Source organism: Hemitrygon akajei, chromosome 24, assembly GCF_048418815.1.
Source record: "Hemitrygon akajei chromosome 24, sHemAka1.3, whole genome shotgun sequence".
Taxonomy (NCBI): Eukaryota; Metazoa; Chordata; class Chondrichthyes; order Myliobatiformes; family Dasyatidae; genus Hemitrygon; species Hemitrygon akajei.
This window is the reverse complement of record NC_133147.1, coordinates 46324915-46350433: the sequence shown is the minus strand read 5'-3', so window position 1 is coordinate 46350433 and position 25519 is coordinate 46324915. Positions and strand designations below refer to the sequence as shown.

The 25519-nt window shown below is 53.4% G+C and overlaps 1 protein-coding gene across 1 annotated transcript in view; it reads right to left on the bottom strand.

The window, feature by feature from the left end:
- Positions 1–25519, bottom strand: part of LOC140716049 (C-Jun-amino-terminal kinase-interacting protein 3-like) — a 94025-nt gene that overhangs the window by 33777 nt on the left and 34729 nt on the right. Inside the window, exons 7-16 of the mRNA XM_073028725.1 lie at positions 24003–24057; positions 22396–22548; positions 18641–18674; positions 18291–18412; positions 16904–16960; positions 15019–15162; positions 14705–14819; positions 8311–8415; positions 7801–7881; positions 7351–7501 (exon numbers count right to left, since the gene is read on the bottom strand). Of these exons, the coding sequence (XP_072884826.1) occupies positions 7351–7501; positions 7801–7881; positions 8311–8415; positions 14705–14819; positions 15019–15162; positions 16904–16960; positions 18291–18412; positions 18641–18674; positions 22396–22548; positions 24003–24046 (1006 nt within the window). The 5' untranslated portion in view covers positions 24047–24057. The remainder of the gene's footprint in view (positions 1–7350; positions 7502–7800; positions 7882–8310; positions 8416–14704; positions 14820–15018; positions 15163–16903; positions 16961–18290; positions 18413–18640; positions 18675–22395; positions 22549–24002; positions 24058–25519) is intronic.

Below are 25519 nucleotides of genomic sequence, written 5' to 3'. Positions count from 1 at the left end.
AGTCTGATAACAGCGGGGTAGAAGCTGTCTTATCGTACTGGGGACCGTTCAATAGTCTGATAACAGCGGGGTAGAAGCTGTCTTATCGTACTGGGGACCGTTCAATAGTCTGATAACAGCGGGGGTAGAAGCTGTCTTATCGTACTGGGGACCGTTCAATAGTCTGATAACAGCGGGGTAGAAGCTGTCTTATCGTACTGGGGGGACCGTTCAATAGTCTGATAACAGCGGGGTAGAAGCTGTCCTCGAGCCTGGTGGGACGTGCTTTCAGGCTTTTGTATCTTCTGCCCGATGGGGGGGAGTTTAGAGAGAATGTCCGGTGTGGGTGGGGTATTTGATCACGCTGGCTGTTTTACTGAGTCAGTGGGAAGTGTAGACGGAGCCCATGGAGGGGAGACTGGTTTCCGTGACGTGCTGAGCTGTGTCCACAACTCTCTGCGGTTTCCTGCGGTTTTACCTGCACAGCACTTCAGATTGTAAGTGAAGAGGAGAAAATACAGAAGCATGAAAGCACACCCCACCAGGCTCGAGGACAACTTCTACCAACCCCCCTCCGCACTGGAGAAACCTTCTCTGTAACACTTTATTCTGTGATTGTTTTTCCTTGTTCTAACCTCAATGCTCTGTGTAATGATCCGCTCTGAATGCAAGACAAGATTTTCACTGTATCTCACTCAGTCTGTGTGACAGTGATAAACCAATTTATTATTTAATTACCAAGAACAGGGTTATGACAACTTATCGACTCAAACTTCCGAAGGGTATATCACACACAAGCAGAATTAGTCCACTTGGCTCATCGTGGCTGATATTCCGAGAGGAGTAGAATATAAAAGCAGGACAATACTGGACCTTTATAAGGCATTTGTTCAGGCTGCAGTCGGAGTATTGTGAGCAGCTTTGGGCCCCTTAAGGGATGTGCTGACATTGGAGAGGGGTCACAGGAAGTTCATGAGAATTATCTTGGGGGTGAAAGGGTTAACATACGAGTAGTGTTTGACGGCTCTAAGTCCTGTACTTGGTGGAGTCTAGAAAAAACATTGAAAACCTACAGCACAATACAGGCCCTTCGGCCCACAAAGCTGTGCTGAACATGTCCTTACCTTAGAAATTACCTAGGCTTACCCACAGCCCTCTAGTTTTCTAAGCTCCATGTACCTATCCAGGAGTCTCTTAAAAGATCATCCAGCATCTGTAGATTTTCTCTTGTTTATGGAATGCCAAATTTGTCCACCAGGTGTACAGGATGATATTTGAATTCAGAAGATTTTTCAGCACTCTACAACTTATTTATTATTTCCCTTTGTTGTTTGTCTGTCCTGTTGGGAGCAGTCTTTCATTGAAACTGTTGTGTTTCTTGTACGTACTGTGAATGCCCACAGGAAGATGAATCTCAGGGCTGTATATAGAGACATATACATACTTTGATAACACATTTACTTTGGATTCTCCATTGATTAAGGGTTACCACGAGAGAAAGTGGGAGAATGGAACGGAAGTTTGAAGAAAGCAAGAAGAGTTTAAAAGGAGACGGTTATTTCTTCAGCAGTTTGATCAGGACACGACTGCACAAGTGTGTGGAAGTCAGCCAGTGAGAACAGCGAGAAGAGTTTAAAAGGAGACAGCTTTACAGAGCGTGCGTCGGAGTAGAGGGAGACAGTAGGAAGGCTTCGGTTGAGGCGAGGTAGGTTGCCTGACAGGAAGTATGTGTGTGAGGTTGGTGTTCTGTGCTCGGTGTCAGATGTGGGAGGTCCTGAAGACTCCCGGCCTCCCAGACAACACATCTGCACCAGGTGCGTCGAGCTGCAGCTCCTGACGGACCGAGTTAGGGAACTGGAGATGCAGCTCAATGTCCTTCGTCTGGTCAGGGAGAGCGAAGAGGCGATAGGGAGGAGCTACAGGCAGGTAGTCACTCCGGGGCCTTGGGAGACAGTCAGGAGAGGGAAGGGCAGGAGTCAGATACTAGGGAGAACCCCTGTGGCTGTCCCCCTTGACAATAAGTACCCCTGTTTGAGTTCTGTTAGGGGGAACGACCTACCTGGGGGGAAGCGACAGTGGTCACGCCTCTGGCACAGAGTCTGGCCCTGTGGCTCAGAAGGGTAGGGGAAGGAGGAGGATGGCAGCAGTGACAGGGGACTCGATAGTTAAGAGGTTAGACTAGCAATTCTGTGGACGCAGGAAAGAAACTCGGATGGTAATTTGCCTCCCAGGTGGCAGGGTCAGGGATGCTTCTGATCACGTCCATGATATCCTGCGGTGGGAGGGAGAACAGCCAGAGGTCGTGGTACATATTGGTACCAACGACATGGGTAGGAAAAGGGAGGAGGTGCTGAAAACAGATTACAGGGAGTTAGGAAGGAAGTTGAGAAGCAGGACCTCAAAGGTAGTATAGTTGGCCCTCCTTATCCGCGAGGGATTGGTTCCAGGACCCCTCGTGGATACCAAAAAACACGGATGCTCGTCCCTTATTTCACCTGTCTCAGTGCGGTGGATCTTTGGACCCAGCAGATCCCCAGACCTTATTTCACCTGTCTCAGTGCGGTGGACCTTAGGACCCAGCAGATCCCCAGACCTTATTTCACCTGTCTCAGTGCGGTGGATCTTAGGACCCAGCAGATCCCCAGACCTTATTTCACCTGTCTCAGTGCGGTGGATCTTAGGACCCAGCAGATCCCCAGACCTTATTTCACCTGTCTCAGTGCGGTGGATCTTAGGACCCAGCAGATCCCCAGACCTTATTTCACCCGTCTCAGTGCGGTGGATCTTTGGACCCAGCAGATCCCCAGACCTTATTTCACCTGTCTCAGTGCGGTGGACCTTTGGACCCAGCAGATCCCCAGACCTTATTTCACCTGTCTCTATGCGGTGGATCTTAGGACCCAGCAGATCCCCAGACTTTATTTAACCTGTCTCAGTGTGGTGGATCTTAGGACCCAGCAGATCCCCAGACCTTATTTCACCTGTCTCTATGCGGTGGATCTTAGGACCCAGCAGATCCCCAGACTTTATTTAACCTGTCTCAGTGCGGTGGATCTTAGGACCCAGCAGATCCCCAGACCTTATTTCACCTGTCTCAGTGCGGTGGATCTTAGGACCCAGCAGATCCCCAGACCTTATTTCACCTGTCTCAGTGCGGTGGATCATGATCACGATTGAAAATAAAGTGGAAATAAAGCGATCGGAAAGAGGTGAAATGCCATCGGTCATTGGAAAAGCGTTAGGCTACAGTCGCTCAACAGTCGGAACAATTTGAAAGGATAAAGTGAGAAAGGCTCTGCCCCGATGAACGCTACAATTATTCCTAAGCAGCGCAGTGGTTTAATTATTGGGTTTTGGGGTTTTGGGTTTTTGATCCTCCATATCAACCTGGCACGGTGGAGAGCGCACTCGGGAGCGATCTGTCACTGGATCGAACTCAGGAACTTCCGTTCCCGAGCCCGGCTCTGAAACATATGTTCTTAAGCATTTTATATGCATAGAAAGGTAAAATATATACTATATACTAAAACAAACATTTAACTAACTGACGCTAAATAATACCTGATGTACCTGTTCCGACTTACTAAGAGAACTTCTGATTTTTTCGATCCTGATCCACGGTAACCCACGCACATCCTCCCGTATACTTTAAATCATCTCAAGATTACTTATAATACCTAATACAATGTAAATGCTATGTAAAATGGTTGTTATACTGCATTGTTTAGGGAACAATGACAAGAAAGTAAGTCTGTACACGCTCAAACAACAAGTGCTGGAAGAGCACTTCCAGGTTATCGCGATTCACGGTTGGTTGAATTCGCGGATGCGGAACTCACAGATAAGGAGGGACGACTATAATCTCGGGATTACTGCCTGTGCCACGTGACAGTGAGAGTAGGAATAGAATGAGGTGGAGGATGAATGCGTGACTGAGGGATTGGAGCAGGAGGCAGGGATTCAGATTTCTGGATCATTGGGACCTCTTTTGGGGCGGGTGTGACCTGTACAAAAAGGACGGGTCGCACCTGAATCCCAGGGGGACCTATATCCTGGCGGGGAGGTTTGCTAAGGCTACTGGGGAGAGTTTAAACTCGAATTGCTGGGGGGTGGGAACCGAACTGAAGTGACGGAGGAAGAGGAGGTTGGCTCACAAATAGAGAAAGCTTGCAGAGGGAGGAAAGGCAGGTGATAGAAAAGGGATGCACTCAGACTGATGGTTTGAGATGTGTCTATTTTAATGCAAGGAGTATCATAAACAACGCAGATGAGCTTAGAGTGTGGATCAGTACTTGGAGCTATGATGTGGTGGCCATTACAGAGACTTGGATGTCTCAGGGGCAGGAATGGTTACTTAGAGTGCCAGGCTTTAGATGTTTCAGAAAGGTCAGGGAGGGAGGCAACAGAGGTGGGAGTGTGGCACTGCTGATCAGAGATAGTGTCACGGCTGCAGAAGAGGAGGAAGTCATGGAAGGATTGTCTACAGAGTCTCTGTGGGTGGAAGTTAGGAACAGGAAGGGGTCAATAACTCTACTGGGTGTTTTTTATAGACCACCCAATAGTAACAGGGACATTGAGGAGCAGATACAGAGACAGATTCTGGAAAGGTGTAATAATAACAGGGTTGTTGTGGTGGAAGATTTTAATTTCCCAAATATTGATTGGCAAAACCCTTGAGCGAGGGGTTTAGATGAGGTGGAGTTTGTTAGGTGTGTTCAGGAAGGTTTCCTAACACAATATGTAGATATTGTGTTACTGGGAAATGAACCTGGTCATCTCATAATGGGAGAGCATTTTGATCACAATTCTATCTCCTTACCGTAGTAGCATTGGACAGACAAGTTAGGAAAGTGTTTAATTGGAGTAAGGGGATTATGAGGCTATCAGGCAGGAACTTGTGGCATGTGGCCAAGTGGTTAAGGTGTTGGACTAGCGATCGGAAGGTCGTGAGTTCAAGCCCCAGCTGAGGCTGCGTGTTGTGTCCTTGAGCGAGGCACTTAACCACACATTGCTCCAGTCCAGCCAGTTGAGAATGGGTACTGTCAAAATGCTGGGGGTTAACCTTGCGATAGACTGGCGTCCTGTCTGGGGGCGGGGGGGGAGGAGGGGGTGTCTCGTACTCTCAGTCGCTTCACGCCACGGAAACTGGCATAAGCACTCGCCTGATGAGCCCATTGGGACAGACTTTAAGTTTTAACTTTTAAGGCAGGAACTTGGAAGAATAAATTGGAAACAGATGTTCTCAGGCAAACACACTGCAGAAATGTGGCAAATGTTCAGGGGATATTTGTGTGGGGTTCTGCAGAGGTACGTTCCAATGAGACAGGGAAAGGATGGTAGGGTACAGGAACTGTGACGTACAAAGACTGTTGAAAATCTAGTCAAGAAGAAAAGACCTTCCTGCTAGCCTTACAACCTAGCAGGAAGGAAGGAGCTTAAGAATGAAATTAGGAGAGCCAGAAGGGGCCATGAGAAGGCCTTGGCGGACAGGATTAAGGAAAACCCTAAGGCATTCTACAAGTATGTGAAGAGCAAGAGGATAAGATGTGAGAGAATAGGACCAATCAAATGTGACAGTGGAAAAGTGTGTATGGAACTGGAGGAGATGGCAGAGGTACAGTACTTAATGAATACTTTACTTCAGTATTCACTATGGAAAAGGATCTTGGCGAGTGTACGGATGACTTACAGCAGACTGAAAAGCTTGAGCATGTAGATATTAAGGAAGAGGATGTGCTGGAGCTTTTGGAAAGCATCAAGTTGGATAACTCACTGGGACCAGAGGAGATGTATCCCAGGCTAGTGTGGGAGGTGAGGGAGGAGATTGCTGAGCCTCTGGCAATATTCCTTGCATCATCAATGGGGATGGGAGGTTCCAGAGGACTGGAGGGTTGCAGATGCTCCTTTATTCAATAAAGGGAGAAGGGATAGCCCAGGAAATTACAGACAAGTGAGTCTTACCGCAGTGGTGTGTAAGTTGATGGAGAAGATCCTGAGAGGCAGGATTTATGACCGTTTGGTGAGGTATAATATGATTAGGAATAGTCAGCATAGCTTTATCAAGGGCAGGTTTTGCCTTACGAGCCTGATTGAATTTTTTGAGGATGTGACTAAGCACATTGATGAAGGAAGAACAGTAGATGTAGTGTATATGGATTTCAGCAAGGACTTTGATAAGGTTCCCCATGCAAGGCTTATTGAGAAAGTAAGGAGGCATGGGACCCAAGGGGACATTGCTTTGTGGATCCAGAAATGGCTTGCCCACAGAAGGCAAAGTATAGTTGTAGATAGGTCATATTCTGCATGGAGGTGGAGTGCAGTGCCTCAGGGATCTGTTCTGGGGCACTTACTCTTTGTGATTCTTATAAATGACCTGGATGAGGAAGTGGAGGGATGGGTTAGTAAATTTGCTGATGACACAAAGGTTGGAGGTGTTGTGGATAGTGTGAAGGGCTGTCAGAGGTTACAGCGGGACATTGATAGGATGCAAAACTGCGCTGAGAAGTGGCAGATGAAGTTCAACCAAGATAAGTGTGAGGTGGTTTATTTTGGTAGGTCAAATATGATAGCAGAATATAGTATTAATGGTAAGACTCATGGCAGTGTGGAGGATCAGAGGGATCTTGGGGTCCGAGTCCATAGGATGCTCAAAGCAGCTGCGCAGGTTGACTCTGTTGTTAAGAAAGTCTACGGTGCATTGGATCGTGGGATTGAGTTTAAGAGCCGAGGGGTAATGTTGCAGCTATATCGGACCCTGGTCGGACCCCACTTGGAGTACTGTGCTCAGTTCTGGTTGCCTCACTACAGGAAGGATGTGGAACCCATAGAAAGGGTGCAGAGGAGATTTACAAGGATGTTGCCTGGATTGGGAAGCATTCCTTATGATAATAGGTTGAGTGAACTTGGCCTTTTCTCCTTGGAGCGACGGAGGATGAGAGGTGACCTGATAAAGGTGTACAAGATGATGAGAGGCATTGATCGTGTGGATAATCAGAGGCTTTTTCCCTGGGCTGAAATTGCTAGCATGAGAGGGCACAGTTTTAAGGTGCTCAGAAGGAGGTACAGAGGAGATGTCAGGGGTAAGTTTTTATTATGCATAGTGGTGAGTGTGTGGAATGGGCTGCCGGCAGATACAATAGGGTCTTTTAAGAGACTGTATATGCTCAGAAAAATAGAGGGCTATGGGTAACTCTAGGTAGTTTCTCAGGAAGGGACATATTTGGCACAGCTTTGTGGGCTGAAGGGCCTGTATTGTGCTGTTTTCTAATAGAGAAGTGTACAACTCAAGGAACTGGACCCCTCAAGGCTGCTGGCTGGAGGTTTCCCCCAACATTGATCCCAGGAACAGACGAGAGGAGGCGGTGATCTTACCTGGGATACAGGCCACGCAGAGGAGGCAGTGGTGGGGCAAGGAGAAGGCCGCCAGGGATCGGTTGGCCCGCAGTGGGTCGACGACAGTCACCTCGGCCCCTGCAGGTCCCCCAGCGCAGATCCACAGCGAGCAATGAGGGAGGTATCCAGGCTGGTGGGGGAAGAGACAGTTATTCCGATGACACGGATCGCCTGCCGCAAGCTGGACCAATTGTCTGTTCGGACACAGGTTAGACACAGTTGACCTCAGGACACTTGGTTCCCTGGATTCAGGGGTGGGGTAATTCCCCGCCACTCCCCTCACCATCACCTACCCATCCCTCTCTCCTCCACTCCACTTCCCGCTCCCATGTAGCCAGCAGTGAGCGTCCGGCAGGGGACAGCGACAATGCTGAAGGCCGCAGGATGGGGGTGAGAACACGGCTCATCACCTCAGACACACACACTCACCTTGGGCCGTGTCTCCGCTGACGCTCGCTGATTCTGCTCCAGCAGCGGTCCAAACAGATGGACAGGCGCGGCACAGGAGAGCTGTGGGGCGGGGGTGAGACAGGGAGAGGGGGGAGGGCAAGAGAGGAAGAGAGAGAGAGAGGGAGAGGGAGGGGGGAGGGGCATAAGAGAGGGGGAGAGGGAGGGACAGAGGGGGGCAAAGGAGAGGGCGGGAGCAACAGAGGGGGTGCGACGGAGGGTGGAGGGTGTTGAGAGAGAGGGGTGTCGTTGAGTGGGAGTTTTTGGATGGGGTGGATGTTGAGAGAAGGGGTAGAGGGGGTGTGTGGAGAGTGGGAGGGGTAGGTTGGGTAGAGACAGAGGGAGAGAGTGTGGAGGAGGAAGGTGGAAATAAAGAAATGATTAGTCCGAGAAGAGGTAACTCAGGTGAGCGCACGTGTACGTACACGCACGCACACGCACACACACAAACACAAACACACAAACAATCCCCCGTCTCTTCAGGACACCCACCTTGAAGCCAGGATTCCGCTGGTCGAGCAGACGGACGTGGATCAGAGATGGGGATGGGCCAATTGGTGTCTGCAGACCAGCAGCCCGGTGACCCTCTATGATGTCCTGCAATAGAGTATCAAGGGTTAGGGTGGGAGACACAGTGGCATGACAGAGAGTGGGAGGTGCAAGAGGGAGGGCAGTGAAATGTACATCGAAACACACAGCGAAACATAGTCGAAACGCGCTGTGAAGCATACGTTCAAACGCACATTGAAACGTATGTCGAAACCCACTGAAACGTACGTCAAAACGCAGTGAATCATATATCGAAATGCACAGTCGAAACTCATAGCAAAATGCATGTCAGAACTCACTGAAACAGTGAGACATATGTTGAAACATACGTCGAAACGTACACTGAATCACACAGTCTGATAATGCAATGGGGGCAGACAGCAACTGTTGCTACACTTCCGGTGCCAATGTAGCATGCGCACAACTTACCAGCCATCTAAGGAAAACGTCTTTGGGACGTGGGATGACACCCGGAGCTCTCGAGGAAACCCATGTAGTCTTGGTGTGTACGTAGAAAACTCCTTACAGAGAGCAGCGTGAACTGAACCCGAGCTGCTTGCTTTGTAATGGCATTTACACTAACCACTGCTCTACTGCACTACCCCAGCAGTACTGGATGGGCTGGCAGGCATGAAGAACCAAATGGCACGTTCCTGCTTCCATCCTCCTCCATTCCAAACAGAAAAGCCCCAGCTCGCTCAACCTTTTCTCATCAGACATGCTCTCTAATCCAGGCAGCATCCTGGTAAATCTCCTCTGCACCCTCTCTAATCCAGGCAGCATCCTGGTAAATCTCCTCTGCACCCTCTCTAATCCAGGCAGCATCCTGGTAAATCTCCTCTGCACCCTCTCTAATCCAGGCAGCATCCTGGTGAATCTCCTCTGCACCCTCTCTAATCCAGGCAGCATCCTGGTGAATCTCCTCTGCACCCTCTCCAATCCAAGCAGCAACCTGGTAAATCTCCTCTGCACCCTCTCCAATCCAGGCAACTTCCTGGTAAATCTCCTCTGCACCCTCTCTAATCCAGGCAGTATCCTGGTGAATCTCCTCTGCACCCTCTCTAATCCAGGCAGCATCCTGGTCAATCTCCTCTGCACCCTCTCTAATCCAGGCAGCATCCTGGTAAATCTCCTCAGCACCCTCTCTAATCCAGGCTGCATCCTGGTCAATCTCCTCTGCACCCTCTCTAATCCAGGCAGCATCCTGGTGAATCTCCTCTGCACCCTCTCTAATCCAGGCAGCATCCTGGTGAATCTCCTCTGCACCCTCTCTAATCCAGGCCGCATCCTGGTGAATCTCCTCTGCACCCTCTCTAATCCAGGCAGCGTCCTGGTGAATCTCCTCTGCACCCTCTCTAATCCAGGCAGCAACCTGGTAAATCTCCTCTGCACCCTCTTCAATCCAGGCAGCATCCTGGTAAATCTCCTCTGCACCCTCTCTAATCCAGGCAGCATCCTGGTGAATCTCCTCTGCACCCTCTCTAATCCAGGCAGCAACCTGGTAAATCTCCTCTGCACCCTCTCCAATCCAGGCAGTATCCTGGTGAATCTCCTCTGCACCCTCTCTAATCCAGGCAGCATCCTGGTCAATCTCCTCTGCACCCTCTCTAATCCAGGCAACTTCCTGGTAAATCTCCTCTGCACCCTCTCTAATCCAGGCAGTATCCTGGTGAATCTCCTCTGCACCCTCTCTAATCCAGGCAGCATCCTGGTCAATCTCTTCTGCACCCTCTCTAATCCAGGCAGCATCCTGGTAAATCTCCTCTGCACCCTCTCTAATCCAGGCAACTTCCTGGTCAATCTCCTCTGCACCCTCTCTAATCCAGGCAGCATCCTGGTAAATCTCCTCTACACCCTCTCTAATCCAGACAGCATCCTGGTAATTCTCCTCTGCACCCTCTCTAATCCAGGCTGCATCCTGGTGAATCTCCTCTGCACCCTCTCTAATCCAGACAGCATCCTGGTAATTCTCCTCTGCACCCTCTCTAATCCAGGCAGCGTCCTGGTGAATCTCCTCTGCACCCTCTCTAATCCAGGCAGCATCCTGGTAATTCTCCTCTGCACCCTCTCTAATCCAGGCAGCATCCTGGTGAATCTCCTCTGCACCCTCTCTAATCCAGGCAGCATCCTGGTAAATCTCCTCTGCACCCTCTCTAATCCAGGCAGCATCCTGGTCATTCTCCTCTGTGCCCTCTCTAATCCAGGCAGCATCCTGGTCAATCTCCTCTGTGCCCTCTCTAATCCAGGCAGCATCCTGGTAAATCTCCTCTGCACCCTCTCTAATCCAGGCAGCATCCTGGTCATTCTCCTCTGCACCCTCTCTAATCCAGGCATCATCCTGGTAAATCTCCTCTGCACCCTCTCTAATCCAGGCTGCATCCTGGTCAATCTCCTCTGCACCCTCTCCAATCCAGGCAACTTCCTGGTAAATCTCCTCTGCACCCTCTCTAATCCAGGCAGCATCCTGGTGAATCTCTTCTGCACCCTCGCAACATTGCATTTCACTTCAGACAGTTGAAGAAGTTTGGTATGAGTCCCCAAATCTTAAGCTCTTTCTACAGGGGCACAATGTGCGTGAAATTCGATCCACTGTTGACGCATGAATTCTTTGAATGGTTTGTTTAAACTCACATCTAGTGGCTGAAGCACGGGCATCAAACCACCGAGGTTGACTGCAATGTCCGTATTTTCAGCTTTCAGTGCTGCTTTTGTCTCACCTGACAAGTGCGCTTTGACCATGTCCCAGAGAAGTAGCGACTGTGAGGGCGGGTGTATGGCAAATGGAGGAGACATGGGTGAGGGCAGTATCATTGGTGGAGGAAGGGAACCCCCGTTCTTTGAAGGAGCATTTCTGGAAAGGAAAGCCTCATTCTGGGAAGAGATGTGGTGGAGATGTAGGAACTGAGAAAAGGGAACAGCATTTTTACAGGAGACAAGCTGGGAAAGGGTATAGTTTTCAATAGGTACGTTTAACGTCAGAGAAATGTATACAATATATACATTTCTGAAATTATTGTTCTTCGCAAACATCCATGAAAACAGAGGAGTGCTCCAAAGAATGAATGACAGTTAAATGTTAGAACCCCAAAGCCCCCCCCCACACACAAGCAGTAGCAAGGCAATGACCCCCCCAGCAAAAAAGCCTTGGCACCCACCCCCCCACCGAGCACTCCAGCGTGTAGCAAAGCATCAGTAAAGACGCAGACTTGCAGTACCCCAAAGACTACTCGTTCACCCAGTAATTTGACATACCACAGGCTCTCTCTCTCCCTAATAAGGGAAAAAAGAGATGCCCCCATTTCACAGCGAGAGCACCACTCTCTGGTTAAAGAAATAACTCCTCATTTCCATTTTAAAAGAATCTGAGGCTGCGTCATCTGGTCTTGGACTCTCCCTCCATAGAAAACATCCTCCCAACATCCACTCTATCAAAGCCTTTCACCATTCGACAGGTTTCAATGAGGTCACCCCCCACTCTTCTGAATTCCAGTGAATACAGGCCCAGAGCCATCAAACGCTCTTCATGTGACAAGCTGTTCAATCCTGGAATCATTTTCATGAACCTCCTTTGAACCCTCTCCAGTTTCAGCACATCTTTTCTAAGAGAAGGGGCCCAAAACTGCTCACAATACTCCAAGTGAGGCCTCACCTGTGCTATAAAGTCTCAACATTACACGGAAACCCACAGAACAACACCGGCTCTTCGGCCCACGATGCTGTGCCAAACACGAACTTACTTTAGAAATTACCTAGGGTTACCCATAGCCCTCTATTTTTCTAAGCTCCATGTACCTGTCCAGGAGTCTCTTAAAATAATTGAATTGACTTTATTTCTTACATCCTTCACATTAATGAGTAAAAATCTATACGTTATGTCTCTATCTAAATGTGCAATGTACAATCACAGTAATGTATAATAAATAGAACAGTCAATATAATCACATCCCTGCTTTTATATTCTAGTCCTCCTGAAAAGAATGCCAACATTAAACTTGCCTTCCTCACCATTGACTTATCTGCAAATTAACCTTTAGGGTTTTAACCTGCACAAGCACTCCAAAGTTACTTTGCCCCCCAGATTTTTACATTTAGAAAGTAGTCTACCAAGAATAGACCATACACTTCCCAACGCTGCATTCCATCTGGCACTTTGCCCACCCTCCTGATTTATCCCTTTGTAGCCTCTCTACTACCTACCCCTCCGTCTGTCTTCATATCATCTGCAAACTTTGCAACAAAGCCTTCAATTCCATCATCCAAATCAATGACATACAAACTAAAAAGGATCAGTCCCAACACCGACCCCTGCAGAACGTCACCAGAAAAGGTTTGACTCCTCCTGATCAGTCCCAACACCGACCCCTGCAGAACGTCACCAGAAAAGGTTTGACTCCTCCTGACCAGTCCCAACACCGACCCCTGCAGAACGTCACCAGAAAAGGTTTGACTCCTCCTGATCAGTCCCAACACCGACCCCTGCAGAACGTCACCAGAAAAGGTTTGACTCCTCCTGATCAGTCCCAACACCGACCCCTGCAGAACGTCACCAGAAAAGGTTTGACTCCTCCTGACCAGTCCCAACACCGACCCCTGCAGAACGTCACCAGAAAAGGTTTGACTCCTCCTGATCAGTCCCAACACCGACCCCTGCAGAACGTCACCAGAAAAGGTTTGACTCCTCCTGATCAGTCCCAACACCGACCCCTGCAGAACGTCACCAGAAAAGGTTTGACTCCTCCTGACCAGTCCCAACACCGACCCCTGCAGAACGTCACCAGAAAAGGTTTGACTCCTCCTGACCAGTCCCAACACCGACCCCTGCAGAACGTCACCAGAAAAGGTTTGACTCCTCCTGACCAGTCCCAACACCGACCCCTGCAGAACGTCACCAGAAAAGGTTTGACTCCTCCTGACCAGTCCCAACACCGACCCCTGCAGAACGTCACCAGAAAAGGTTTGACTCCTCCTGACCAGTCCCAACACCGACCCCTGCAGAACGTCACCAGAAAAGGTTTGACTCCTCCTGACCAGTCCCAACACCGACCCCTGCAGAACGTCACCAGAAAAGGTTTGACTCCTCCTGACCAGTCCCAACACCGACCCCTGCAGAACGTCACCAGAAAAGGTTTGACTCCTCCTGACCAGTCCCAACACCGACCCCTGCAGAACGTCACCAGAAAAGGTTTGACTCCTCCTGATCAGTCCCAACACCGACCCCTGCAGAACGTCACCAGAAAAGGTTTGACTCCTCCTGACCAGCCACTGCTTAATCCATGCTAGAACCTTTCTCATGGGCTGTGAATCATCTCCAGTTTCAATACATCCTTTCTCACCCTGAGGGGCAAGTCCATGCGTTTATTCAAGGTGAAAGCTGATCGTTTGCTGCTCGGTCGGGGCATCAGAGGATATGGTGTATGGGGTTGAGTGGGATCCGCGATCAGCCATGATCAGTCTTGATGGGCTGAATGGCCTAATTCTGCTCATATGTCTTATGGTCATACTATTACTGAAATATTAAATTCATAGACCATGGCACAGGTTTAAGGTGAGAGGGGGAAAGAGATTTAATAGGGATCCGAGGGGAACTTTTTGGCCTGAATATGGAACAATCTGCCAGATGAAATGGTTGAGGCGGGGGCAATAACACCATTTAAAAGGCACTTGGATAGCAGTAGGGAGCATTGAGGGAACATTCTGTTTAGCCCATCTAGTCCGCCACAATACGCGCAGTGGGGAACGGAATAACGAGTCGATGAGAGGTGGTGAGGGAGGGAGCGGGGGGCACTGGGTTGGTGCTGCCCTCCAGTGTTTGCTCCCTGGAGGACAAGCTCAATGTGGACAACCTACAGGCCATGCCACTCAGGAACTTGGGCTATATGTGTTTCTGCGACTGTACGTTTTTCTGCTATTGTGACGATATAAGCTGTGTGCTGTTGGGAATGCCTTTTACACCTTGGCCCCGGAATGAAGTTGCTTTGTTCGGCTATATTCATGCACACGGTTCAGCTGAGCACGAACTCAGGCAGAGACCCTTCATCAGCAGTTTCTTCAGCGCCTTACGTGTGTGTTGCTCTGCAGAACCTCGTGTGGTTACAGTCCGTGACAGCCAGGTCTGAACACTAACAAAGGTAGGGCAGGGGTTTGCACCTTCCCTTATGCTGAGGACCGACACCATCGAGCAAAGGGACTGCAGGTTTACAGGGATGGATTGCGGGCCAGCAAGGTCCAGAGGGGCCGAAGGGCCTTCTAGAGTGGTTTCTTTATTTATAATCTCAGTAACCCGCCTGACTCCACCCTGGTACTGACCTGCATGGGACGACTCCACCCTGGTACTGACCTGCATGGGAAGACTCCAGCCCTGGATCTGAGCTCGTCCGTGATGCTCCCAGATGTAGGACCTGGTCTGACGCCAGCTCTCCCTCTGTTGTTCCCTGTGGGGGTCTGAGAGAGGGCTGGTGGGGAGTGGGGGGAGTGAGAGGCAAAGAAAAGAGAGAGAGGGAGGGGAGAGGGGACAGGGAGTGTGGGGGGAGGGAAGAGGGAGTAGAAAGACCGAGAGGGCAGAGGAAGGGGAGAGAGAGAGGGAGAGATTAGAAGCCCGTCCAGTTTCCCAGCACAGTCTGAGTGAACAGGCTGAGGTAGAGAGAAACTCACTTGATCACCTCCACACCCATTGTCCTCCCCCTCCCCCTCCTTTGACGGGGGATCAGTTCTAAGCCTGGCGGCATCAGTGCGGGTCTTGCAGGTTCCAAGGGGAGGTCATCTCGTTTCTGGGACAGTCCCAGCAGATGGTGAAACCTGTGGGAAAGGTAAAGACAGGAGTCATTCCATGCACAGTTCCTGTCTCCGTAACCCCAGGTCAGAAGCACACTGGGAGCACCGTGCACAGTTCCCACCTCCATAACCCCCTGGATCAGACCCACACCGGGAGCACCGTGCACAGTTCCCATCTCCATATCCCCCTGGGTCAGACCCACACCGGGAGCACCGTGCACAGTTCCCATCTCCATATCCCCCTGGGTCAGACCCACACCGGGAGCACCGTGCACAGTTCCCATCTCCATATCCCCCTGGGTCAGATCCACACCGGGAGCACCGTGCACAGTTCCCATCTCCATATCCCTGGGTCAGACCCACACCGGGATCACCGTGCACAGTTCCCACCTCCATAACCCCCTGGGTCAGACCCACACCGGGATCACCAAGCACAGTTCCCGTCTCTGTATCCCCCTGGGTCAGACCCACTCCGGGATCACCGTGCACAGTTCCCATCTCCATATCCCCCTGGGTCAGACCCACACCGGGAGCACCGTGCACAGTTCCCGTCTCTGTATCCCCCTGGGTCAGACCCACACCGGGATCACCGTGCACAGTTCCCACCTCCATAACCCCCTGGATCAGACCCACACCGGGAGCACCGTGCACAGTTCCCGTCTCCATATCCCTGGGTCAGACCCACACCGGGAGCACCGTGCACAGTTCCCGTCTCCATATCCCTGGGTCAGACCCACACCGGGATCACCGTGCACAGTTCCCACCTCCATAACCCCCTGGGTCAGACCCACACCAGGAGCACCGTACACAGTTCCCGTCTCCATAACCCCCTGGATCAGACCCACACCGGGAGCACCGTGCACAGTTCCCGTCTCCATATCCCTGGATCAGACCCACACCGGGAGCACCGTGCACAGTTCCCATCTCCATATCCCTGGGTCAGTCACACACCGGGAGCACCGTGCACAGTTCCCGTCTCCATATCCCCCTGGGTCAGACCCACACCGATATCATCGTGCACAGTTCCCGTCTCTGATCCCTGGGTCAGACCCACACCGGGATCACCGTGCACAGTTCCCATCTCCATATCCCCCTGGGTCAGACCCACACCGGGAGCACCGTGCACAGTTCCCGTCTCTGTATCCCCCTGGGTCAGACCCACACAGGGAGCACCGTGCACAGTTCCCGTCTCCATATCCCCCTGGGTCAGACCCACACCGGGAGCACCGTGCACAGTTCCCATCTCCATATCCCCCTGGGTCAGACCCACACCAAGATCACCGTGCACAGTTCCCATCTCCATATCCCCCTGGGTCAGACCCACACCAAGATCACCGTGCACAGTTCCCATCTCCATATCCCCCTGGGTCAGACCCACACCAAGATCACCGTGCACAGTTCCCATCTCCGTATCCCCCTGGGTCAGACCCACACAGGGAGCACCGTGCACAGTTCCCGTCTCCATATCCCCCTGGGTCAGACCCACACTGGGATCACCATGCACAGTTCCCATCTCCATATCCCCCTGGGTCAGACCCACACTGGGAGCACCGTGCACAGTTCCCGTCTCCATATCCCCCTGGGTCAGACCCACACCAAGATCACCGTGCACAGTTCCCATCTCCATATCCCCCTGGGTCAGACCCACACCAGGATCACCGTGCACAGTTCCCATCTCCATATCCCCCTGGGTCAGACCCTTTCTGAGGTAACTGAGGATTGGTGTGGGGATTGGGAGGTGTGAGAAAACGAGTCTGCTACTCACCGATCCCAGAGCGTGGACCTTCCCGACGGACTCTGGGCTTGTTGCTCCCGCATCACCCTGTGGATGGACAACGGAGAGAGATGGGCGACGTGGGTCAAGAATTCAGCATTGTTGCCCTGTCATCTAACACATGAGATTTATGAAATGCAGAGCAACAGCGCACACAAAGAGCGAGGCAGCGCCTATGGAGAGGAATAAGCAGCCGACGCTGAGTCCTTCCGTCCTCATTTTTCCATCTTTTTTTGACCTTGGTGTTCACCCTGCACTCTCTTGTCCATCCATCAAGCCCACACTGTGCTGACCCTCTGCCTCTTCCAAACAGAAGAGCTAGTTCAGAGTTTAGGAAGGGGAGCAGTACACACACACACTCCTCCCTACATCAATGATACTGAGCTTGAGAGAGTTGAGAGCTTCGTGTTCCTGTGTGTGTGCAATGCGCTCCTTCCATCCACGAGCCTGCAGGTGACCCTCGGGCAAACTGTAGCCCCTGCCTAGCCTCCCCATCAACGTCACATGTGCATGGTCGTATGAGCAGCTGCTGCATATCATAAGTCTTGGTTATGTGACCAGGAAAGCCCACAAACACCCCTACTTCCTCAGCACGTCCCCGTCGACTCTCACCGATGCCCCACAGAAAGCATCTGATCCGGATGCATCACAGCTCGGAACGGCAACTGCTCTGCCCGGGACCGCAGGAAACCGCAGAGAGTTGTGGACACAGCTCAGCACATCACGGAAACCAGCCTCCCCTCCATGGACTCTGTCTACACTTCCCACTGACTCAGTAAAACAGCCAGCGTGATCAAATACCCCACCCACACCAGACATTCTCTCTAACCTCCCCCCCATCGGGCAGAAGATACAGAAGCCTGAAAGCACGTCCCACCAGGCTCGAGGACAGCTTCTACCCCGTTGTTATCAGACTATTGAACGGTCCCCCAGTACGATAAGACAGCTTCTACCCCGCTGTTATCAGACTATTGAACGGTCCCCAGTACGATAAGACAGCTTCTACCCCGCTGTTATCAGACTATTGAACGGTCCCCCGGTACGATAAGACAGCTTCTACCCCGCTGTTATCAGACTATTGAACGGTCCCCAGTACGACAAGACAGCTTCTACCCCGCTGTTATCAGACTATTGAACGGTCCCCAGTACGATAAGACAGCTTCTACCCCGCTGTTATCAGACTATTGAACGGTCCCCCAGTACGATAAGACAGCTTCTACCCCGCTGTTATCAGATTATTGAACGGTCCCCCAGTACGATAAGACGGACTCTTGACCTCATGATCTACCTCGTCGTGACCCTTGCACCTTGTTGTCTGCCTGCACTGCCCTTTCTCTGTAACTGTAACCAGGCTCACTTCCCTGAACTCACTCAGTACCTGAGTTGCTGACTCCGGTGAAGAGCCTCCTGAAGGTCCATCAGACGCTCTTTGTACAGGTTACGCTCGGTGAGGACGCGCGACATCTCAGCCCGGGTGAAGCAGCCCGTTTGGGAGTGGTCCTGTGGTAGAGATCAAATAGAGGCTAAAGGGAAAATCTCCAGGGCAGAGACTGTACCAGGGGTCGGAGTAGGAAGGGGGAGAGTAGGAAGTGGGGTGGGAGGGGGGAGAGTAGGAAGGGGGGGGTGGGAGGGGGGAGAGTAGGAAGGGGGGTGGAAGGGGGGAGATGAGTGAGGGGGGGTTGTAGTACGTAGGGGGTTTATACCGGTAGTAGATGGAACTAAATTCACCTCTTGCCCTTGGCTCTTGTTCATCGCCTCGGCCCTGGAGACAGAAGAGACGATCAGCAGTCCCCTCACTCATCTCCCACCTTTCCCTCACTCCCTCTGTCCCCCTTCCCTGCTGACCCAAACGCTCCTTCTTCCTCTGACTCCTCCTTTGGCCCCCATCCTCTCCTACTCAATCCGCTCCTCTCAGCCCCTTTCCCTCCCCCTCCCCTACCAACTCCAGACAATTTCCACCACCCTCCAAGATCTCTCCTCTCCTCACTCCCTCCCTACAGAACCTTCCCTTCCTCTCCATCAACGCTCGCCCATGCGTTAGGAGACTGGACCATCCTTAACCTCAGTCCCCACCTCTTACTCCCAAGGCCCCGTCCCAAACAGTGTCCCCTCTCACCCTGGGCCCTGTCCCAATGTCCCCTCTCACCCCAGGCCCCCGTACCAATGTCCCCTCTCACCCCAGGCCCCCGTACCAATGTCCCCCTCACCCCGGGCCCCCCGTCCCAATGTCCTCCTCACCCTGGGCCCCCTGTCCCAATGTACCCTCTCACCTCAGGCCCCGTCCTAATGTCCCCTCTCACCCCAGGCCCCCGTACCAATGTCCCCCTCACCCCGGGCCCCCCGTCCCAATGTCCTCCTCACCCTGGGCCCCCTGTCCCAATGTCCCCTCTCACCCCGGGCCCCTGTCCCAATGTTCCCTCTCATCCCAGGCCCCTGTCCCAATGTCCCCTCTCACCCCAGGCCCCCGTACCAATGTCCCCTCTCACCACAGGCCCCCTGTCCCAATGTCCTCCTCACCCTGGGCCCCCTGTCCCAATGTCCCCTCTCACCCCGGGCCCCTGTCCCAATGTCCCCTCTCACCCCGGGCCCCCGTACCAATGTCCTCCTCAGCCTGGGCCCCCTGTCCCAATGTCCCCTCTCACCCCGGGCCCCTGTCCCAATGTTCCCTCTCACCTCAGGCCCCGTCCTAATGTCCCCTCTTACCCCAGGCCCCCGTACCAATGTCCCCCTCACCCCAGGCCCCCTGTCCCAATGTCCTCCTCACCCCGGGCCCCTGTCCCAATGTTCCCTCTCACCTCAGGCCCCGTCCTAAAGTCCCCTCTCACCCCAGGCCCCCGTACCAATGTCCCCCTCACCCCAGGCCCCCTGTCCCAATGTTCCCTCTCACCCCAGGCCCCTGTCCCAATGTCCCCTCTCACCCCGGGCCCCCGTCCCAATGTCCCCTCTCACCACAGGCCCCTGTCCCAATGTCCCCTCTCACCCCAGGCCCCAGTCCCAATGTCCCCCGTCTCAATGTCCCCCCTCACCCCGGGCCCCCCGTCCCAATATCCTCCTCACCCTGGGCCCCCTGTCCCAATGTCCCCTCTCACCCCGGGCCCCCGTCCTAATGTCCCTCTCACCCCAGCCCCCCCATCCCAAGGGTCCCCTCTCACCCCGGGCCCCCCGTCCCAATGTCCTCCTCACCCTGGGCCCCCTGTCCCAATGTCCCCTCTCACCCTGGGCCCCCGTCCTAATGTCCCTCTCACCCCAGCCCCCCCATCCCAAGGGTCCCCTCTCACCCCAGGCCCCCCGTCCCCATGTCCCCTCTCACCCTGGGCTCCGACCCAATGTCCCCTCTCACCACAGGCCCCTGTCCCAATGTCCCCTCTCACCCCGGGCCCCTGTCCCAATGTCCCCTCTCACCCCGGGCCCCCCGTCCCAATGACCCCTCTCACTCCGGGCCCCCCATCCCAATGTCCCCCCTCACCCCGGGCCCCCCGTCCCAATGTCCTCCTCACCCTGGGCCCCCTGTCCCAATGTCCCCTCTCACCCTGGGCCCCCTGTCCCAATGTCCCCTCTCACCCCAGGCCCCCTGTCCCAATGTTGTCCCCTCTCACCCTGGGCTCCGACCCAATGTCCCCTCTCACCACAGGCCCCTGTCCCAATGTCCCCTCTCACTCCGGGCCCCTGTCCCAATGTCCCCTCTCACCCCGGGCCCCCCGTCCCAATGACCCCTCTCACTCCGGGCCCCCCGTCCCAATGTCCCCCCTCACCCCGGGCCCCCCGTCCCTATGTTCTCCTCACCCTGGGCCCCCAGTCCCAATGTCCCCTCTCACCCCGGGCCCCCCGTCCCAATGACCCCTCTCACTCCGGGCCCCCTGTCCCAATGACCCCCCTCACCACAGGCCCCCTGTCCCAATGTCCCCTCTCACCCCAGGCCCCCCGTCCCAAGGGTCCCCTCTCACCCCGGCCCCCCGTCCCAAGGGTCCCTTCTCACCCTGGACCCCCTGTCCCAAGGGTCCCCTCTCACCCTGGGCCCCCCGTCCTAATGTCCCTCTCACCCTGGGCCCCCCATCCCAATGTCCCCTTTCACCCCAGGCCCCTCTTCCCAATGTCCCCTCTCACCCCAGGCCCCCCATCCCAAGGGTCCCCTCTCACCCTGGGCCCCCCGTCCTAATGTCCCTCTCACCCTGGGCCCCCCATCCCAATGTCCCCTCTCACCCCAGGCCCCTCTTCCCAATGTCCCCTCTCACCCCAGGCCCCCCATCCCAAGGGTCCCCTCTCACACTGGGCCCCCCGTCCTAATGTCCCTCTCACCCTGGGCCCCCCATCCCAATGTCCCCTCTCACCCCAGGCCCCTCTTCCCAATGTCCCCTCTCACCCCAGGCCCCCCATCCCAAGGGTCCCCTCTCACACTGGGCCCCCCGTCCTAATGTCCCTCTTACCCTGGGCCCCCCGCCCCAATGTCCCCTCTCACCCCAGGCCCCCCGTCCCCATGTCCCCTCTCACCCCAGGCCCCCTGTCCCAATGAAGTCCCCTCTCACCCTGGGCTCCGACCCAATGTCCCCTCTCACCACAGGCCCCTGTCCCAATGTCCCCTCTCACCCCGGGCCCCTGTCCCAATGTCCCCTCTCACTCCGGGCCCCCCGTCCCAATGTCCCCCCTCACCCCGGGCCCCCCGTCCCTATGTTCTCCTCACCCTGGGCCCCCAGTCCCAATGTCCCCTCTCACCCCGGGCCCCCGTCCCAATGACCCCTCTCACTCCGGGCCCCCTGTCCCAATGACCCCTCTCACCCCAGGCCCCCCGTCCCAAGGGTCCCCTCTCACCCCGGCCCCCCGTCCCAAGGGTCCCTTCTCACCCTGGACCCCCTGTCCCAAGGGTCCCCTCTCACCCTGGGCCCCCCGTCCTAATGTCCCTCTCACCCTGGGCCCCCCATCCCAATGTCCCCTTTCACCCCAGGCCCCTCTTCCCAATGTCCCCTCTCACCCCAGGCCCCCCATCCCAAGGGTCCCCTCTCACCCTGGGCCCCCCGTCCTAATGTCCCTCTCACCCTGGGCCCCCCATCCCAATGTCCCCTCTCACCCCAGGCCCCCCATCCCAATGTCCCCTCTCACCCCAGGCCCCTCTTCCCAATGTCCCCTCTCACCCCAGGCCCCCCATCCCAAGGGTCCCCTCTCACACTGGGCCCCCCGTCCTAATGTCCCTCTTACCCTGGGCCCCCCGCCCCAATGTCCCCTCTCACCCCGTCCCCCCCGTCCCAAGGGTCCCCTCTCACCCCGGCCCCCGACCCAATGTCCCCTCTCACTCTGGACCCCCATCCCAATATCCCCTCCCACCCTAGAGCACCCCCGTCCCAGTGTCCCTCTCACTCCGGACCCCTCTTCCCAATGTCCCCTCTCACCCCGGGCCCCCCGTCCCAAGGGTCCCCCCTCACCCCGGGCCCCCCGTCCCAATGTCCCTCTCACCCAGCGGATGGTACCAAACTGCCCCAGGCCCCTCCCACCTGCTCAGTGCTGCCCCCAGCTGGCTGATGCGCAGCTCTTGGGCACTGCTGCGCTCCTGCAGTCTCCTCAACTCCTCCTGGAGTTCAGTGCGGGTGTGAACTAACTCCTCCACCCGGGCCAGCAGCGAGCGGCGTGCACTCTCCAGAACCACCCTGCAGGGGATGAAAAGCATGAAGTACAGCAGAGAAACTGGCCCTTCGGCCCATCTAGTCCGTGCTGAGCCATGTAATCTGTTTAGTCTCATCGATCTGCAGCCGGCTGCAACCCTCTGCACTGTTCCCATCCGTGTACCTGTCCAACTTCTCTTAAACGTTGAAATCGAGCACCACTTGTTCTGGGACCTCGTTCTACATTCTCACACCCTTTGAGTGAAGAAGTTTCCCTTCATGTTCCCCTAAAATATCTGACTTTTCACCCTTAACCTATGACCACTGGTTATACTCCCACCCAAACTCGGTGGAAAAAGCCTGCTTCATCTCTATACCCCTCATAATTCTGAATGCCTTTATCAAATCTCCTCTCAATCTTCTACGTTCCAAGGAATAAAGACCTAACCTATTCAATCTTTCCCTACAACTTAGGTCCTCCAGAACCGGCAACATCCTTGTAATTTTTCTCTGTACTCTTTCAACCGTATTTACATCTTTCCTGTAGGTAGGTGGCCAAAACCACACATCAGGCCTCACCAATGTCTCATACATCTTCAACATAACATCCCAACTTCTGTTCTCAGTACTTAGATTTGTGCCAAAAGGACATAAGTACTCTGGGATCTCAGTTCATCGGCAAGTTGGACAGTGGGGAGGAAGAACTACAAGATGGCAGGTGATAGGTGATCTCTCTGTGACACCACTTTAAATTTTCTTTCATAACTTTCTATCAGCTCTCCCCTCTGCAGCTCCAAATAAAACAACCCAAATTCGTCCAGCCTTTCTTTAGAGCTTGTGCCCTCTAATCCAGGCAGCATCCTGGTGAACCTCGTGTGCACCCCCCGCCCCCCCCACACACACACACACACATTCTGTAACGGGACGATCGGCACTTCACACAATACTCCAAGGGTGGACAGACTGGAGAGTATTTTACACAGCCCCAACATGACATCCTGACAGTTAAATTCATTTTCTCAACTAGCGAGCTTGATGATTTATTTGCGGGTGAGGGGAGGGGGCAGAAGAGGTTCGCCAGGGTGCTGCCTGGATTCGCTGTAAGGAGAGGGTGGACAAACTTGGGTAGTTTTCCCTGCCGTGTTGGATGCTGAGGGGAGATCCGATAGAGGTTTATAAGATTACGGGAGGCACGGATAGAGTAGACAGTATCAGCTCCCCCAGGGTGGAGATGTCTAACACCAGAGGGCTTGTGTTTAAGGTGAGAGGGGGTAAGTTCAAAGGAGATGTGAGGGGCAGGTCATTTATTTATCTAGCGGACAGTGGTGACGGAGGCAAATAGTGGTGTTGAAGGGGCTGTGAGACAGACACATGGATGTGCAGGGAACAAAAGGAAATGGACATTGTGAAGTTATATTAAGCACAGACATTGTGGATTTTTTCATGTGAGACTGACCACCGCCCTCCCTCTGACAAGAAGGAGAAATGCGTCTACTCACTGTTTCTCCCGCAGCTCCTCATTTTCCAAGACGATTGAGGCCATCCGGGCATCTGCTGTTGGAAGAGTGGATAGGAGGCACAGAGAAAGAAATGGGTGAATGGCCTGTGTAACCACAGCTCACCACCAGTGCCCCTACCCTCCAAGACCCTGGTACAATACCATCGCCTTCTCCCTCTCCGTCTGTGTCTCCTTTTCATCTCTCCCTCTGTCCTGCTGGCTATGCCTCCTTTTCGTCTGTTTCCCCACCTCCCTCTCTCTCTCACTGCCTCTCTCCTGCTTCTTTCCCTCCTCCCCCCCGCACCTCCCTCACTCCTTTGTCCTGCCTCATTCTTTCTCTCTCCTTCATGTAGCGGATTCACTCAACAATTCAGGGACAGCTTCTTCCCCTCTGCCTTCAGATTAGAATCATCTTTGATATCAGAGGCTGTCACATTTGTTGTAGGACAGCACTACGAGGTAATACTGTACAGAGTTCGTGTCCATTCAGGAATCTGAAGGTGGAGGGGAAGCAGCTCTTCCTGAATCCAGGACTCCAGGATGGTGTGTTGCCTCCCTGGTGCAAGGGTCAAGGATGTCTCTGAGCGGCTGCAGGACACTCTGGAATGGGAGGGTGAACAGCCAGTGGTCGTGGTGCACATAGGTACCAACGATATAGGTAAAAAAACGGGATTAGATCCTACAAGGTGAATTTAGGGAGTTAGGAGATAAACTAAAAAGTAGGACCACAAAGGTAATAATCTCTGGATTACTACCAGTGCCACGTGCTAGTCAGAGTAGAAATAGGAGGATATTTCAGATGAATACGTGGCTTGAAAAATGGTGCAAGGGGGAGGGATTCAAATTCCTGGGGCATTGGAACCAGTTCTGGGGGAGGTGGGACTGGTATAAACAGGACGGTCTGCACCTGGGCTGGACTGGAACCACTGTCCTAGGGGGAGCGTTTGCTAATGCTGTTCAGGAGGATTTAAACTAATGTGGCAGGGGGACGGGAACAAGTGCAGAGAGACAGAGGGGTGTAAAATGAGGGTAGAAGCAAAAAGTAGTAAGGTGAAAAGTAAAAGTGGCAGGCAGGCAAATCCAGGGCAAAAAGCAAAAAGGGCCACTTTTCAACATAATTGTGTAAGGGCTAAGAGTGTTTGTGTGTCAATGCGAGGAGCATTCGTAACAAGGTGGATGAATTGAATGTGCAGATAGTTATTAATGAATATGATATAGTTGGGATCACAGAGACATGGCTCCAGGGTGACCAAGGATGGGAGCTCAACATCCAGGGATATTCAATATTCAGGAGGGATAGACAGGAAAGAAAAGGAGGTGGGGTAGCATTACTGGTTAGAGAGGAGATTAACGCAATAGAAAGGAAGGACATTAGCCTGGAGGATGTGAAATTGATATGGGTAGAGGGGCATAACACTAAGGGGCAGAAAATGCTGGTGGGAGTTGTGTACAGGCCACCTAACTGTAGTAATGAGGCTGGGGATGGCATTAAACAGGAAATTAGAAATGCGTGCAATA